The 18,099-nt window shown below is 43.2% G+C and overlaps 1 protein-coding gene across 1 annotated transcript in view; it reads right to left on the reverse strand.

Annotated features, from left to right (window-relative positions):
* Window positions 1-694: 694 nt before the first annotated feature.
* Window positions 695-18,099, reverse strand: part of PRMT9 (protein arginine methyltransferase 9) — a 48,602-nt gene continuing 31,197 nt past the window's right edge. Inside the window, exons 9-12 of the mRNA XM_038755093.1 lie at window positions 15,945-16,665; window positions 3,502-3,655; window positions 2,429-2,551; window positions 695-1,636 (exon numbers count right to left, since the gene is read on the reverse strand). Of these exons, the coding sequence (XP_038611021.1) occupies window positions 1,421-1,636; window positions 2,429-2,551; window positions 3,502-3,655; window positions 15,945-16,665 (1,214 nt within the window). The 3' untranslated portion in view covers window positions 695-1,420. The remainder of the gene's footprint in view (window positions 1,637-2,428; window positions 2,552-3,501; window positions 3,656-15,944; window positions 16,666-18,099) is intronic.

An 18,099-nucleotide genomic window follows, 5' to 3' on the forward strand; every position in this document is an offset into this window, starting at 1 on the left:
GCGTGGCTCAGTGGAAAGAGCCTGGGCTTTGGAGTCAGAGGTCATGGGTTCGAATTCCGGCTCCGCCACATGTCTGCTCTGTGACCTTGGATAAGTCACTTAACTTTTCGTAGCCTCAGTTCTCTCATCTGTAAAATGGGGATGAAGACTCAGCCGCACATGGGACAACCTGATCACCTTGTATTGACCCCAGCGGTTAGAACAGTGCTTTGCACATAGTAAGCGCTTAACAAATGCCATCATTATCATCATCATTATTATTATTATTATTATTATTACTACGCCCTTGCTCCACCTCTACCCTGGCAGGAATGTTACTGGCAGCAGGTTTTAGCGCCATTGTGTAAATCAATCAATCGTATTTATTGAGCGCTTACTGTGTGCAGAGCACTGTACTAAGCACTTGACAGGGTTCTCAGTACCAGTCTGTGGGACCCAACCACGGTTTCCCCATAGCTGATGGGAGAGTCTCATCATAATTAAATAGTAACAGGCAGAGTCGCTTGCTGTGAATGTTATTTTGCAAGCTAAATCCCTTGGTAAAAAAGAAGTCTCAGTGGCTGAAAACTTCATCTTACACAAATGAGTTCGCCATCCCCATTTTAAGTGCTTTGGCCACTCCTGCATGTAAAAATTTAGCTTCAGGTGGCAGGATGCATATTTTTACTGAAAGCTCGGGTGTGTGGCCTTGGAACGGAAGGGAGTAGGTGGTACCACATTGCTGTAAAGTTTAAAGTAAATTTGTTGAATTTTAAAGTTGTTGTTCAGTTCTGTCATAACTTCAGTAAGTGATCTTTCCAAAGAGATGAGTTCATCTCAGCTGCACACACTTCTGTATTCATGGGTCAAGTACATTCTGGGAACACCAACTCTGCCTCACCTACTTGCCTCCTGGATTGGCCAGGGTGGAAAAAAGCACTGGTGATGCCTGCTACAATGTTGAGGGTGGCCATTAAAGCTTCACTGACATGTTGACCTGGAAAAAATACAAACAAGTTGGAGGATGGCACGCAGTTTCAATTTAGAATGAGTGGTCGATTCCTCTGAACCTCCGGAGCTAGTGAAAACTACTCCCAGATATTCTTATTTTTATCATTAGCTTACACCATAACAGAAAATTGAGTTTGGTTAACGAAAATTAGTCTCCTGTAAAACAAGAGTTTCTTAGATCCTAACATATGATTTACCAACCGTGATGAGTGAAGGTACGGCAGGAAGCCACAGCCAGCAGTGACTGAATGTAGAGTTTTTGCTATCTTGTAATCCAGAGGTCTGCTTCAATCAAAACTTTAGCCATTTAAATAACACACTGACCCCTTTTTTCACTCAAGGAATTTTATAAAAACCTCATACGTGCAACTGACTGACGTTAATTCAGAGGGTTTTAGGATTTCAGCTCTGGATGGTCCCCCTGCTGACTTCATTGCTTTACCGTGATGCTGACGTTGCTTTTGTGGTGTTGAATGCTAAGTTCAAGTTCTTCTCCCACTTCAACGGGGATGGGACGGTCTAAAACAACCGCAGCTTGTTTCCAGTGGGATGACTCACGTGAGGTATCCAGTTTAATCTCTTCATCAAGACAGATATGATACCAGAATGGAATAGCTGTCACTTGTCCAGATTTACTGATTTGTACCTGGGAGAATTAAAGCTGATTTTAGTGACTTCAGAAAGAAAATCGGCGAAGGCCTTTAAAGATTTATTTCTACTTCAGTTGACCAGTCCTCGGGAAGGACTTTATCTTTTCTCCAAACGGTAAGAAGAAAGCACCTTTGATTCACATTACACTGTATCGAGCAGTGGTATTTATGGAGCATTTAATATGCGAAGAGCACTATACTGAGCTCTTGGGAGAGTCCAATGCAACAGAATTAGCAGACAGGTTTGCTGCATGTAACGAGCTTAATTTATCAGGACTGTAGACTACACTTAGTGGGGGCCGGGAAATGTATCTACCAACTCTGTTGCACTGTACTGTCCTGAGCGCTTAATACAGGGCTCTGCACACAATAAACACTTAAATACCATTGACTGATTGACTGACAAACAGCATGGCCTAAGTGGGAGTCAGAGGACTTGGACTCTAATCCCAACGGCCATTGCTTGCCGTGTGACCCTAAGTCACTTCCCTCTGCCTCAGTTTCCTCCACTGTAAAATGGGGATTTGATACTTGTTCTCCTTCCTACTTTGACTGTGAGCCCCAAGTGGGACGGGGACTGTGTCCAGCCTGATTAACCTTTATCTACCCCAGTGTTTAGAACAATGCACCCACATTACATATCTTCTACACAGTAATATTACGTGAGGACGATATGTTCCTCCGGAAAGGTGGAAAGCAGCATCCGTACTCAAAGTATAGGAGGAAGTACGAAAGTGAACATCCCAGGCTGGACAAAGGGTGATGCGATTTGAACGTTTTGTCCTCACCTTCACTTCTCTGTTGGAGCTGTTCAAATACGGATTCATCAAATCAAGCCTCAGAAGTTCTACTGGGTTGCTTAAAGGCACACACGGTAACGTGGAAAGATCTAAAAACACCCGGACAGGCACCTAGGAGAACAATGAGAAGTAACAGCTTTTCAGCTACAATATAGTAGCAAGAAGAAACCACAGTTGACAGACTGTGGTTGTTGCCAGAAACACTTCCCTTCCTTCGCCTCTAAGTTTACTTATCCTTTGCTCAAAGCATTGGGTACCCAAGTGGTAACACTGGCACGATCTGGGCAAGGTTGCCTCACTTCCACTAGCCCGTTCAAATGTTTCAAGTTTGGAAAATGTAGACGTGGTAATTATTAAAAACTCCATGCAAGGCGAGGAGTCAACGATACCTGAAAAGGGGTCTATTGGTGTACTTCTGTTTTTGTTGAATGACTTTTGTATGAAAACAAGCTTTTAGATCTGGTGGCCAATTACTGAAGAATATATGAGGACATAAAAAAATATTGTTACTGAGCATATTGTTAATTTAACAATTATTTATATTGTATATTGTGAGTATATTGTGAGCATATTGTAATATTGTTACAGAGTCCTGAGAATCCCAGGACTCTGTCTCCCAACAGGGGCACCAAAGGGGCCTTGGAGGAACCCATAAGGATGAACCATGCAACATCTTTAACACCTTACTTTGGACCATTTATCTGTAGATTTACCCAGAAACCGCTCAATTTTTCTTCCTAGGCTGTCCTCGGTAACCGCTTACGTCACTAGAATAATTTCAGAGGTAAAGAGCTAGTAGTAATTTCAATTTTAAAAAAAGTTAATTTATTCTTTGTGATTCTTTCCCAGAGAGTCAGCTAAGGGAACAGAGTCCTTTATCCAAAAATTGATCATTAGACTCTTGTTGGTAGTTCGTCCTACGAAAAAAGTCTCCATCATGTAACTCACCCTCCCTTGGTTACACTGACAACACATGACTAGTTTCTGTAGTTTCCCTTCCTTTCACACATGCATCTTATGTTCTTTATCAGTGTTCTGACTAAGGATGTTATGGCTCCTACCTGAAACTGGTTGATGAAAGGTGCTATATTCAAGCCGAGAGTGGGTTCTGTCCCTTGAACTGCAGTCTCTTCTACCAGAGTTTGGGACTCCACAAGCATTCCCATCACCAGCACATGCTGTGGAAATATCTTGCCTCCGGACTGCAGCAAACATCTAAAAAGGGATATTTTTAAAATGAAAATTATTCCCCAGGTAACCACGCAAGCAGAGGTGCTCGCTCCATGGAAGACAGGGATTTCTGAACTGGACTCTCAGCCTTCCTCTGCAAAAGACCTGGGTTAAGACTTGAGGATTTCCAATCGGGCCTGGAAATGGCAGATTTCTGGCCTCTCGGCTCTTTGAAGTCTGCCTCCTTCCAGTTCCCTGCCCCGTTTTACCCCCGAACTCAAAAGGAAAAGCGGCCGCTTATGGAATTGTAATAACCGCCCCTGTAAAGAAAATCCAGCGTAAGTACACATACGCATAATAATAATAATAATGTTGGCATTTGTTAAGCACTTATTATGTGCAAAGCACTGTTCAAAGGGCTGGGATAGATACAAGGTAATCAGGTTGTCCCACGTGGGGCTCACAGTCTTCATCCCCATTTTCCAGATAAGGGAACTGAGGCCCAGAGAAGAGAAGTGACTTGCCCAAAGTCACATAGCTGACAAGTGGCGGAGCCGGGATTTGAACCCACGACCTCTGACTCCAAAGCCCGGGCTCTTTCCACCGAGCCACGCTGCTTCTCTGTACAACTGCACAACTGCACGCTGCACAACTGTACCCCCAGCTAGAATTAACTGGTTCCTTGAAAAGAGTGATAAGCAAAAGTACAATGAAGTACCATTTCCCTTACAAAATATAGAAGACAATAAATTCGAAAGCTCAAAAACCAAAACATAGCACATCTATAAAAGAATAATTTAAAATGATTAAAAACACTATAGTAACACAAACAGCAATGGAAATATGAACTGGGAAAAATGTTCCATTATGTGTTTTTAGCTCTACATTTCAATACCTGATTATCAAAGTGTTATCTTTTACACATTTTGCGTGTGTAAAACTGTTGTACGTTACAACAGTTGAGGGCAATGCTGTAATCTAGAGTGAAGTAGGGTAGGGAACGTGTGTTTTGCTTCTCTTGTATTCTCCCAAGTGCTTAGCACAGTACTTTCATTCATTCATACATTCAATCGTACTTATTGAGCGCTTACTGTGTGCGAATACTAATGACTGATTGGAAGATCTTCAAAAGTAGCACCGCAGCAGTGTCACCACGGGGACCCAGGTTTGCTATTGCCCAAGGACAGCCCACTGTTGGGTAGGGACTGTTGCTATATGTTACCAATTTGTACTTCCCAAGCGCTTAGTACAGTGCTCTGCACATAGTAAGCGCTCAATAAATACGATTGATGATGGTAGAGACAGGCGATCTTGGGTAGCAGTAACCTGTTTCTGGCACTGGCCCCCAACTCATTTGGGCACTGATGACTGAGGCAGCAACATCTGCATCACTGAAGACAAACTCTGGCACCTTGGAAATCCTGTCACCATAAATTCTGGGATTCACGGTGCTGGACGCTACTGCTACCCAAAGCGAAAAGCACAGGGGCAAACAACCCAGTCTTTTTAATAATAATGATGGCATTTATTACGCGCTTACTTGGTTTTGTTCTCTGTCTTCCCCCTTGTAGACTGAGCCCACTGTTGGGTAGGGACTGTCTCTATATGTTGCCAATTTGTACTTCCCAAGCACTCAGTACAGTGCTCTGCACATAGTAAGCGCTCAATAAATACAACTGATGATGATTGATGATGCAAAGCACTGTCCTAAGCGCTGGGGAGATTACAAGGAGATCAGGTTGTCCCACGGGGGGCTCACAGTCTCCATCCCCATTTAACAGACGAGGGAACTGTAAACTGTAACTGAGCGCTTAATAGTCATTTTGCCCCTTTCTGCCTCATTTTAGATGGTAACAGAGAAGAGAAATGACATAGTAAGCGCTTAGTACAGTGCTCTGCACACAGTAAGTGCTCAATAAATACGACTGATAAATACGATTGATAGTAAAGAAAAAGCTAGCTGCCGGGAAAACTTGCAGTGTTGCAACTAAAGACTAACAGGCTGACATTTCCAAATTGATGCCATTTCAGCTTTACAACATATTGGATTCAACTATATAGTCCCTGCATCTTTATGGCATGAGCTCCAGGCGTATAGATATGGTGGGAAATGTAGATGCAAACTTATAAGGAGTGATGGGGAAAGAGGGAAAGGGAAGAAGGCACACGTTTTGGTTTGTTGTCTGTCTCCCCCCTTCTAGACTGTGAGCCCGTTGTTGGGTAGGGACCGTCTCTATATGTTGCCGACTTGTACTTCCCAAGCGCTTAGTACAGTGCTCTGCACACAGTAAGTGCTCAATAAATAAGATTGAGTGAAAGAAGGCGTCAAAAATGGTAGGGGAGTGTGGGGTAGTTACCCAACTGCTAAGGACTGCTAAGGAACCTCTCTAACCCATTAAAAGTGTTAACGCTGTATTAATAAAAAAATAAATAATAATAATGGCATTTACTAAGCGCTTACTATGTGCAAAGCACTGTTCTAAGCGCTGGGGAGGTTACAAGGAGATCAGGTTGTCCCACGGGAGGCTCACAGTCTTAATCCCCATTTTACAGATGAGGGAACTGAGGCCCAGAGAAGTGAAGTGACTTGCCCAAAGTCACACAGCTGACAATTGGCAGAGCGGAATTCGAACCCATGACCCCTGACTCCAAAGCCCATGCTCTTTCCACTGAGCCACGCTGCTTCTCTATTATTACTCATTTACGATTACTCGTTACTCATTTATGATTCACTAGGTACACAATTCTGGGTAATCTGGGTAAAAACAGAGTATCTGAACCTCGTTGAGGAACCCATTCCCCCATTTATACCATTTTTCCGCTGGGAAAATTAGTCCCTACTAACAATTCTTCATAAGTCCCGGGAACCAACTGTGTCATAAGTCTGGGGATTGCCTGTTAGAAAAGGTATCTGATTCAGGATTTGTTCTCTCCCAAGCACTTAGTACAGTGCTCTACACACAGTAAGTGCTCAATAAATACCAGTTATTGACTGACTTCTTACTGAATGTAAGCACTGTTAAGCACTTACTGTGTTTCCAGCACCACACCAAGTGCTGGGGTGATACAAGATAGTCCCTGTCCCACGTGGGGCTCACAGTATGAGACAGGGAGAACAGGTATTTTATCCCTACTTCACAAATGAGGAAATGAGGCATAATAATAATAATAATAATAACAATAATAATAATAATAACATAATAATAATAATAACTTTGGTATTTGTTAAGCGTTTACTATGTGCAAAGCAGTGTTCTAAGCGCTGGGGAGGATACAAGGTGATCAGGTTGTCCCATGTGGGCCTCGCAATCTTAATCCCCGTTTTACAGATGAGGTCACCGAGGCACAGAGAAGTGAACTGACTTCCCCAAAGTCACACGGCGGACAAGCAGCAGAGCCGGGATTTGAACCCATGACCTCTGACTCCAAAGCCTGGGCTCTTTCCACTGAGCCACTCTGCTTCCAAGTGAAGTGGCCTGCCCAAGATCACACAGCAGGCAAGTGGCAGAGCTGGGATTATAACGCAGGTCCAAGCATTTTTCGCATTTTTCCCTGAAATATATCAGTTGTATAGGGATGTACCTTTTCAGCTGAACTGAGGTTTGACGAGAATGAGAAAATTCCACTGGATTCTAAGGACCTTCAAGGAAGGGGCCATGCTTTTACTTCTGCTCTGTGCCCCAAATACCTAATAAGGTGTTTTTTACACACAGCAGGGGCTTAATAAATGCTCTTCGTGGTGAGGCTGGCTTTTTCTCAGTTTGCTAACTGGTAGCAGCAGAAGAGACAAAACAACCTGTTATTTAGGTTAACGTGGTCCTACCAGGAGCAGTACCTTTTGTTCATTCACTCGTATTTATTGAGCACTTACTGTGTGTAAAGAAAGCACTGTACTAAGCATTTGGGAGAGTACAAGGAGTCACATTCCCCACCCATACCTCCACTCCCTCCACAGTTCCGCATGCCTTCCACGTAGCTAAAAATAGGGCTGGCGGCATGGATGCTGCTTTCATTTCCCCTGCACATCGGCAGGCGCACGCTACCAGTGCCATTGGAAAAAAAATATCTTTGCCCGGAGGTTTGAATGTGAGTGGAGGCTATAGTCTTGAGCGACCTGGTGTGCACTTACAGGCCAGAACGGTGCCCGGCAAACGTCCGGAGACCGCTCACCATTCTGGAACAATTTCCAGCGCCACTGATCCCAAACCTCCGGTGCCTCCGGGAAAAACCTCTTTCCACTAAGCCTAGAACAGTGCTCCAGCGCTTGGAACAGTGCTTTGCACATAGTAAGGGCTTAACGAATACCATTATTATTATTATTATTATTATTATTATTATTATAAGCCACACTGCTTCTCCCTATAGAAAAACTCCCTATATATCCATGCAAGCTAATGTGATTGAAAAGACTATTTACCACCAACCGTCCTTTTCACACTTGGCATCCATAAAGATTACTCCTTCCCCCCTCTCCATCCCCCCATCTTACCTCCTTCCCTCCCCCACAGCATCTGTATATATGTATATATGCTTGTACATATTTAGTACTCTATTTATTTATTTATTTTACTTGTATATATCTATTCTATTTATTTTATTTTGTTAGTATGTTTGGTTTTGTTTTTTTTCCCTCTGTCTCCCCCTTTTAGACTGTGAGCCCAATGTTGGGTAGGGACTGTCTCTATATGTTGCCAATTTGTACTTCCCAAGTGCTTAGTACAGTGCTCTGCACATAGTAAGCGCTCAATAAATATGATTGATTGATTTTATTTGTACATATCTATTCTATTTATTTTATTTTGTTAGTATGTTTGGTTTTGTTCTCTTCTCCCCCTTTTAGACTGTGGGCCCACTGTTGGGTAGGGACTGTCTCTATATGTTGCCAACTTGTACTTCCCAAGTGCTTAGTACAGTGCTCTGCACACAGTAAGCGCTCAATAAATACGATTGATTGATTGATTGATTGAACTTATTCCTTGGAAGCAAGTGAGGCATTTAGGGAGGAACATTCAGGGATTCTTTCGGACCCCTCTGGGACTAGTATATTGCTACATATATTGTACATAAACTTGCAGCAGACTGCCAGATCCTGTGGGGCAGGACACAGATTGAAAGCTTATCGAGCCCTGTCTTCTCCTTGTACTGTATTTTCCCAAACACCGAGTGCTTGATAAATGCGGCCTGTGCAGATAGCCTGGAGGCTATATATGCTTGTACATATTTATTACTCTATTTATTTAACTTGTACATATCTATTCTATTTATTTTATTTTGTTAGTATGTTTGGTTTTGTTCTCTGTCTCCCCCTTTTAGACTGTGAGCCCACTGTTGGGTAGGGACTGTCTCTATATGTTGCCAACTTGGACTTCCCAAGCGCTTAGTACAGTGCTCTGCACACAGTAAGCGCTCAATAAATACGATTGATTGATTGGAGGGGCCTGAAAATGATAGCGTCCATTTTCTAGAAGAACAGCCTTGCAAAAACAGTCTGGGGCCCAGATTGAATTAATTTTACTAGACAGAAAGAGCAAGGCCTAGATAAATTTGTTGAATGCATCTATACTGTTGGCAAACCAACATTAGGTAGTGGACTACCTAATGTCTTCTAGTCTTCTAGACTGTGAGCCCGTTGTTGGGTAGGGACCGTCTCTATATGTTGCCAACTTGTACTTCCCAAGCGCTCAGTACAGTGCTCTGCACATAGTAAGCGCTCAATAAATAGGATTGAATGAATGAATGACTGGGGAGTGACTGGAAATGGAAGAGCCACCCGAGGGAGAGTATACATCCTAAAAGGCCGGTAAGATCTGCATTTCCAAAGCCCCCAGAATGGGATCCAAAAATGGATGCCCCAGAGTCACAGCAAGTCCGTGAGAAAATAAAGAAACTGGTCTGTGACTATATGGGAAAGGGCCGTCGATGCCCCCTACAAAAACGGTTGCACTTCCATAAATGATTTCTTGTTTTGTGCATTTCAGGAACTTGTACAAAGAAGTATTCCCTCAGTTTGTGTTTAATATTTTGTGTAACCCCTTGCCAAACTGGATGTATTCAATTGCAGGATCAAATTAAAAATAAAGGCCAGGATCTTTTTCTTGGAAGGGATGTGTCTGTAGTAGTAGGCAGAGCTCCTGTCTTTCTCTGCGGGGCTCAGGGTGGAGGTTAATGACCTCATAAGCCCTGAAAGGCTAAATCCATATATTAGAGGAACTTGTGGTTCCCCTCTACTTCCTCTTACAGCATGCATATATCTGATATTTACTTCTCCCCTAAAACCACACTCAACGCATCAAGCATAGACAAATAAACCGAATGATGCTCTGATGTGCAGTTAACCATTACAAAAAGGTATGATTTTAACATGCAATTCTGAAGAAGCTGAACAATAAGACTAAGTGTTATGTTAAAATCCCCCAAAGGTTTATAGCAGAACTACCTTCTCCTCGTTTTAAGTATTCTTTCCTCCCCACTCCCCTCCCAATCAAAGAGAATGCCTCTTTTAATATGCAACACTGAAGAAGTTGAACCGTAAGACCAAATGTTAAGTTAAAATCCACCAAAAGCTTATATATAGCAGGACCATCTTGACAACACAACCACCTAAATATTCAGAAGGGGTGGTTTTTTTGTATATGGCATGGTGGATCAGAAAATGACAAGCCAAGACCAGTGATTTATATTTCTTTGCTATTATCAGTGGGCTGCATATTTGCGTTTGCAAAAAAAACCCCACCACACTGTACTATTTGCCAGGTTTTACAGTGCCAGTAAAAAGACGCATTTTACCTTTAACACTCTTTTAAGTGAATGTGATATTGCGAATTGTATTCCAACCGGTGTTCTGTCTTCCCCATCACCCTACCACTCACATCTATGACCATGGATGATAACTGTGGTATTTGTTAAGCGCTTACTAGGTGCCAAGCACTGTATTAAGCGCTGGGGCAGATACAAAATCATCAAGTCCCACATGGGGCCCACAGTTTAAGGAGAAAGGATATCACCTGGGATGAGTTACACCCTGGGGACTCGAAATCCAAGCCCCATAATATATGCTTTAACGTTGCCACCGGAGGGTGCCCAATTAAAACACATTCAGAAGTTTTCAAAAATAAAAAACAACAAAAAAACCCCCCAACAATGATTTAATCCACTGCCCTAGTTCCCACAAAGAAATGTTGTGTGCGCAACACAGCAGACTGAACATATTTCACATCACCCAGTCACATCACCCAATAGTCACCTTCAGCTCAGACATTGTTCTTGTCCTCAGCACTTACAGATGTATACTTTTTCTGTATCATCTATAATTGTTTTCAAATACTTTATATTTGTATTACTTACTCTTATAACCTTATTCTTTCTCCTGCTCACTCTATTTGTAAATACTTTTTGTCCACCTGCCTCCCCAATAGTTTTGAGGTTCCTGAGGGCAGGAAATGTGCGTCTTGCTTCTGCTATATGCTCCAAAGGGTATAATTTAGGGCAGTACTTCAACACACTGTAGGTCCTCAATAAATATGGTAATTCCGAATCATAAATACCCTTAATAGAACTCTGTCAAATTGTACTAGTGGAATTATCTTTGAAATAAAATCCTGCACTCTTAGACAAGATTGAACAAATACCAGTAAACAAAAACCGCCTAAATCCAACTGAAGCAATGAGTGGAAAAATTACATTAGAAGACCTTACCCGTTATTTATCCTTCAAAAGTTATTTATTCAAGGTCAGGAACCATCCATAAGTTCAACCCAAACCTGTCCATCTCTCTAACACACTTAAAAATATTTCAGAGCTTGTAAATACGGGCGGCTGCCACTGTAGGGAAGCCACAAGGGGAATTCTGCTTTCTTTGCCCCCTGACCTAGTGTTGGACCTGTTAGGGCACCCATTGCCTTCCCTGTGCAGAGCCCTGCTTCCTGGGGTTCATGGGCCAATAGCTGGTCAGTCAATCAATCAATCAATCGTATTTATTGAGCGCTTACTGTGTGCAGAGCACTGTACTAAGCGCTTGGGAAGTCCAAGTTGGCAATATATAGAGACGGTCCCTACCCAACAGTGGGCCCACAGTCTAGAAGGGACCGGTCTAGATGGGTCAGCGGGGAAGCCAGACGTGTCCAGGATGGGTAATCTGCAAGCTGCGCCTCTTCTTCTTCCTCCTCCTCCTCCTCCCTGCACCCCAGGCCCCAGCTGCGAACTCCCACGGACCTTCAGGTTCCCCCACTTGGGTCAGAGGCCACATCCTTTCCCCACCTTCCAAGTCCTTCTCTTCCACCCCGGCCCCCCCGTGACTTTTCAAATGCTGCATCTGGGGCTGTGCATCTGTCTGGCTGCAGGGTACTAGGAACAGGGAGAATGGAAATCAAGTCAATCAATCGCATTTATTGAGCGCTTACGGTGTGCAGAGCACTGTACTAAGCGCTTGGGAAGTCCAAGTTGGCAACATATAGAGACAGTCCCTACCCAACAGTGGGATCACAGTCTAGAAGTGGAAAGAGAAAGATCCTCTCCCTTTGCCCCTTCCCTTCCTCCTCACCCTTTCTCCTCTATTTCTTTTCTTCTGCTTTTCCCCTCTTTCCCTCATCCCCTTTTCTTCAGCATTATATTAATGCCTGTCTCCCCTTCTAGACTGAATGCTTACCGTGGGCAGGGAATGTATCTGCTAACTCTGCATTGTACTCTCCCAAGTATTTAGTGCAGCGCTCTACACATAGTAAACACTCAATAAATACAACTGATTAAATGATTCTCCTCTCCACTTTCCCCCTGCCTTCTCTCTCTCTCCTCTCCTTTTCCTCCTCATTTCCCTCCCTGTTCCCCCACTCCTCATTTGCCCCTGGATCAGTTGGGCTACGGAATAGAAGAGCCAGGGGCTGCTCCTTGGGTTCTGGGGCAGGCAGGGAGGGGCAAAGGAGGGACTGTGGTTTCTCATCAATTTCTAGTTGCCCCTAAAGTCCCTCTCCCTTCACCTGGTTGTGCAGGCCTGGAGGTCTCTACCCCAGGTTGCTGGGCTTTGTTATAGTCTAAATACATGCCACAACTGACACCCAATTATCATCTTACATAATGTAAAATTATATCAGTAAAAAATTAGAAAGTCATTACTATTTTTTTCCCATACTGACTGTCAATCACTCTCGGCAGGCGACCGACAATCTTGTTCTTCTCTCATTGATACAGACCCAAGGAAGCATCCTTATTTCTGTTCAGGGTAGATGGTCAGAGCCTTCGGGTTGCTGGCACATTATCAAGAGGATTTTGTTGTTGGCCCTGTCCAGACCCCTCCCAGATCCTTTAAAGGAATCCTTACTTAGCAAAGCCAAATTTTTGCTTCAGGGCCAGCTGCGGCTCCACTGGCAAGAGATATGTTCCAGCTCAAAAACCTAACCATAAATGGCAACAAGTCTGGAAAGGGGTTAGTTTATAATTATTTTTTTTAAAAAAGGAATTGGCTTAAATTTTACTTAGTTAAAATGGACTACGTTTTTCACACAAATTCACTGTATTACTACTGAAATCTAAAAGTAAACTCCCTCGCGAGAATCCTAAGGCAATTGGAAAGTAACCTCAAGTGATCTCATTTTTCATAATTTCCTTTTTAAATCAGCACAGACCAATTGCTACCATCTATCTTCCACGGCTGTCATCCCCTCTCGCTTTACTTAGAAAACAAATTCATTCCTATTGCCATGCTTCCCAGCTGGTCAAGACATGCTTTCCTCAAATTCTTAATACAACCTTGCTCTCTCCCTCATCCTCGGTAACACTGAAGATTGAAACTGAGAAGAGCTGAATAAGAGAATGTGTGCCATGCAATGCAGCTGCAACCCTGAAAAGAAGCAATCGTTCACGTATTGGGGGTGCTAAGGTGCAATGAGAAAACCTTTTACCAGCTGAAATGTGAAAAAATGAGCAGCAAACCACACTAACTGCTTGCTCAAAGCTATCACATTTTTTCATAAAATACACCAGAGGAGTATGCCTCTTAAAACCTTACCCATCATGTTACCTCATGTTTTTCACAAATACATTCTGTACAAGCCTAAAAGGACTGGGGAAAATTCAGACTACATGATTATGAACCTTACTGGTTTTTATGGCCAGTTCTTTATTTGATTCTTTTTGCTGCTCAACCTACAGCTCCGTTCTTTTCTTCACAACCGCCCCACCCCCTATTTCTAGGCTGTTTAAAAATCTTTTTATTTCAATTCCCTTTGCTTTAATTTCAATTTCATCCCTTAATTGGCTTACTACCACTATTTCCCTTTCCTGGGCATCCTTTATTTTAAATTCCTATCCTGTCCCTGTCCATGCATTTGGATCCATGCATGTCACTTCCACTCTAACAGTGAGTGTGTGTGGGTTTCTTTCCAGGAGATGCTCTGGGTCTCCTACTCTCACTTTGCACTCACTCTGCCCTCATTTCCTCAGGGAACTAATTCGCTCCTGAAAGTTCAACTCTCACTTCTATGCAGATGACTACCAAACTCTTATTTGCACCTAACATCTGCTCTTGCCTCCAGGGCATATAATAATAATCATAATAAAGTTAAGTGTTTGCTGTATGCAAACCACTGTGCTAAGCACTGGGGAATGTGTCTACCAACTCTGTTGTACTCCCCAAGTGCTCAGTACAGTGCTCTGCATACAACCGACGCTTGATAAATACTTTTCATTGATTGAAACAAGATTATCATGTTGGACACAATCCCTGTCCTTCATGGGGCTCACAGTCTAAATAGTAGAGTAGGATTTAATCCCCATTTTACCCAATTTAAGGTCACACAGTAGACAAGTGGTGGAGCTGGGCTTAGAACCCAGATTCTCTGATCTCAGGCCAGTGCTCTTTCCTCTAAAACACACTGCTCTCATGGCTGACCAGCCAGCTCTTTAAGCTCAACATGCCCAAAACTAAGCTCACCACCCCTCCCAATTCCACTCTTCCACCTTACTTTCCCATCACAGCTGGCAACCCTGCCATCATCCTCCGTACCCAGAAGTAGTCCCAGTTCAAAATCTGCCAGACCTAAACTGGCCCCATCTTCAAAGCCCTTCTCAAGCCCCATTCTTCCTTTGGGAGGCTTTCCTTCACTAATGTTTCTTCTGCCCAGGTCATTATCCTCCCAATTACCATCTTTTTCAGGCTCAGTCACGCATAACAATTGTATATATGCATTGACTAACATACTCTATTATTTAAGTACTTGGTTTTCCACATTAACTATCATCCCAATCTCTACTTCCTCTTATCAATCAATCGTATTTATTGAGCGCTTAATGTGCGCTACTTCTTCTTATGGGTAAATGATTTTGAGTCTGCCTTCCCAGTTGACTGTCAACTGTTTGAGGGCAAGGCATTTTGTCTTCCACCTCCGTTGTACTCTCCCAAATGTTCAGTGCCAAATTTTCACTTTGAGTCTGAAGATGAGGAGGCAGGAATCTTAGGGGGGGGATGATGACGGGGAGGGAAGGCTTCAAAGATTAAATTGGTCAGAAAACTACCACTTGGGTCTTTTCAGCCATGACAGGAAAACTCTCAGGTCTTGTCAGATGAACAAGTTTGGAAGCCTAGGTCAAAAACCTGCTTACTCCACACATGGTAGACCTCAGCCAAAAATATTGTTTGACTGTTCCTTTCAGGTGTAAGGCAAGCAGCTGAAAGTCTGAACCTTAAAGATGTATGCTTGTAGTGCTGACTTCAAGGGACAAATTTGTTTCAAGCAGTATCAGCAGTAAGACACAAAACAAATATTGAACAACATAGAGAAGATCACAGACTCAAATGTTTCTGCATGCCTCAACAACTGAAGGAAACAAACTCTTTAAGATCTTTAGCTACTCTGAAGTCCTCTCCCAGGCTCATTCTCTAACATACACTCTGTTGTCCAGCTGGCTTTTCCAACCGAGTATTACCTGAGAAAAGCCATTTGGGGTTGGTTAGAAGAGAAAAGAAGAAATGAGCATACAAGGGGCTAGTCCAAAGCAATATTCCCTCTAAGGGGCACAACCGTGAGAAAAGTGTTACGCATCAGCACCCCTGGGCCACATACCCAGCCTTTACTTTGACGCAGAATGCTGCAACTGTGCCATGGATATATGGCAGTAAAGGAGGTTTCCGTGTCCAAACCACCCCCACCCAACGGAGCAGAGAATCAGCTATGAGCTACTAAATTCACTTAGGGGGAACTCTGCTTCGGAGGCTCTTATATGTCCTATTTATGACTACAGAACATGTTAGGACCTTTAAAGACTGTGGGTGTAAATGTGAGGAGTGCTGTATGTGCTGTTCTTTAAAGTGCTGGAAATCTCACTGAACGACGTTGAACGGTACCTGGATATTGCTGCTTTCTCCATCACTTCCTGCTGGATGAGGCCAGAAGTCTCAATGACGTCCAAGATGATGATACTCCACAGCTTGTCGGATTTTGGTCTCTGTAACACCGCACACTCATCTTCGACGTGGCTCTGCCAAAACTCTAACGTTTCTTGAGGAAAGTGGTTGGCTTCCAAAATCAGGTCAAGGGCCACTCGATGCTGTTCTTTCTCCACTGAGCTGTAAGCTTTCACTAGCCCAAATTTGCCTGCGATTATGGGCAGAACAGAAAAGCCCTCGGAAACGTCTAGCACAAACAAAGGTTCGCAGGTGGCGTGTGGAGAATTGTCATTCTGGTCACCTCCGGAGGTCACTTCTCCACCGCGACCTTCAACGTCCATTGGCTGCAACGACCTGTTTGGAGTCAGTGACGACAATACTTTGTCCATGGCTGCTTTGAAACCTTCGTGATATGGCCTGTTGTTGAGCAGAGCAATTTCTGTAGACTCCAAAGTACACTTCCGTCCTACTGCATCTGATTTGCTGGTTTGAAGGCCGGCCAAGGCATTACAGAGTTCGGCCTCATTGCCCAAAGGCAGAGAGTCTTCACTCTTGCCGGAACTCCTCTCAACATCCATCATCTTCTCAGAGTTTAAGATATGGATATTCTGGATTCTCAGGTAACAGTCCTGGCAGGACACTTCCATCACCACCTGATCTCCAGGTCTCACAGAATAATCTGCATTTCACCGTGCAAACAAGTACAGAAGGCACCTAAATTATTATTTTTCTAATCCCTAGTACTCAGTAAGGTGCCCTGCACATGATAAGTGCTTACTAATGACTATTATTTCTACTACTACTACTATTAATTTAAAAAATAGCCCTCTACCGCAATAAGGACCCATCTTCATTCATATACAACAACAGACAATTTGGCCTCAGGTTCTAACAGGGAGAGAAATCATGGAGATAATGACAAGTAGTACCCAATTTTTCAACTTGGTTGCTCAAGGAATGATAAAAGTCTGGGGATTCCTTAAAACAATACCTCCAGATATTGAAGGGGTCTAAAGGTGTCTTGCACATTTCGCTTAAGCTATTACCAAAGTCTCAAAACCAATAGAAAATGAAAAACTAGGTCTGCTCTCGATTTACTCTGGATATGGAGAATAGGGAGAGTCATCCCAAAACACTCTTAGCTTCAAACTCCTCCCCTCAGCGCTTTCAATAGCAGTGTTAACCCGCAGGAAATATAATTGATCTGGGTTAAACCTTTAATTAGTGCCCATACCAAAGGAATGGATAAGGCAGGGGGGAAACCTGACCAAACAGGATGGAAGGGAACAAGGGGACTGGGTAAATTTAAACTTGACACTCAATCTCTTAAAAAAAAATAATAGTGAGGTTCTACATTACTGAACACAGATAACGATAAATGATTATGATGGATTATGACAGATGAGAGATAATGATTTTGGAATGCAAAATCTAGAACTATTAGTGATGTTAGCACTACTCTTGCCCAATTAAAAGAGCACTGCTGTGGGACTCAAGAGTTTAGTGGATAGAACACGGTACAGGGAGTCAGAAGGACCTGGGTTCTAATTCATTCATTCATTCATTCAATCGTATTTATTGAGCGCTTACTGCGTGCAGAGCACTGTACTAAGCGCTTGGGAAGTACAAGTTGGCAACATATAGAGACGGTCCCTACCCAACAGTGGGCTCACAGTCGAGAAGGGGGAGACAGAGAACAAAACAAAACATATGAACAAAATAAAATAAATAGAATGAATATGTACAAATAAAATAAATAAAATAATACGTACAACCATATATACAGGTGCTGTGGGGAGGGGAAGGAGGTAAGGTAGGGGGATGGAAAGGGGGAGGAGGGGGAGAGGAAGGAGGGGGCTCAGTCTGGGAAGGCCTCCTGGAGGAGGTGAGCTCTCAGTAGCTAATCCCAGTTTGCCACTTGTCTGCTCTGTGCCCTTGGGCAAATCACTTCACTTCTCTGTGCCTCAGTTACCTCATTCTGAAAATGTGAGCCCCTTGTGGAGCGTGGACTGTCCCCCAACCTGATTAGCCTATATCTAACCCAGCGCTTACCTAGCATTTTGCCTGGCACCATTAAAAAAAGAAAATAAGGCCACGGTTCTATGCCTAGTCC

The sequence above is a fragment of the Tachyglossus aculeatus genome, chromosome 12 (genome assembly GCF_015852505.1).
Source record: "Tachyglossus aculeatus isolate mTacAcu1 chromosome 12, mTacAcu1.pri, whole genome shotgun sequence".
NCBI lineage: Eukaryota > Metazoa > Chordata > Mammalia > Monotremata > Tachyglossidae > Tachyglossus > Tachyglossus aculeatus.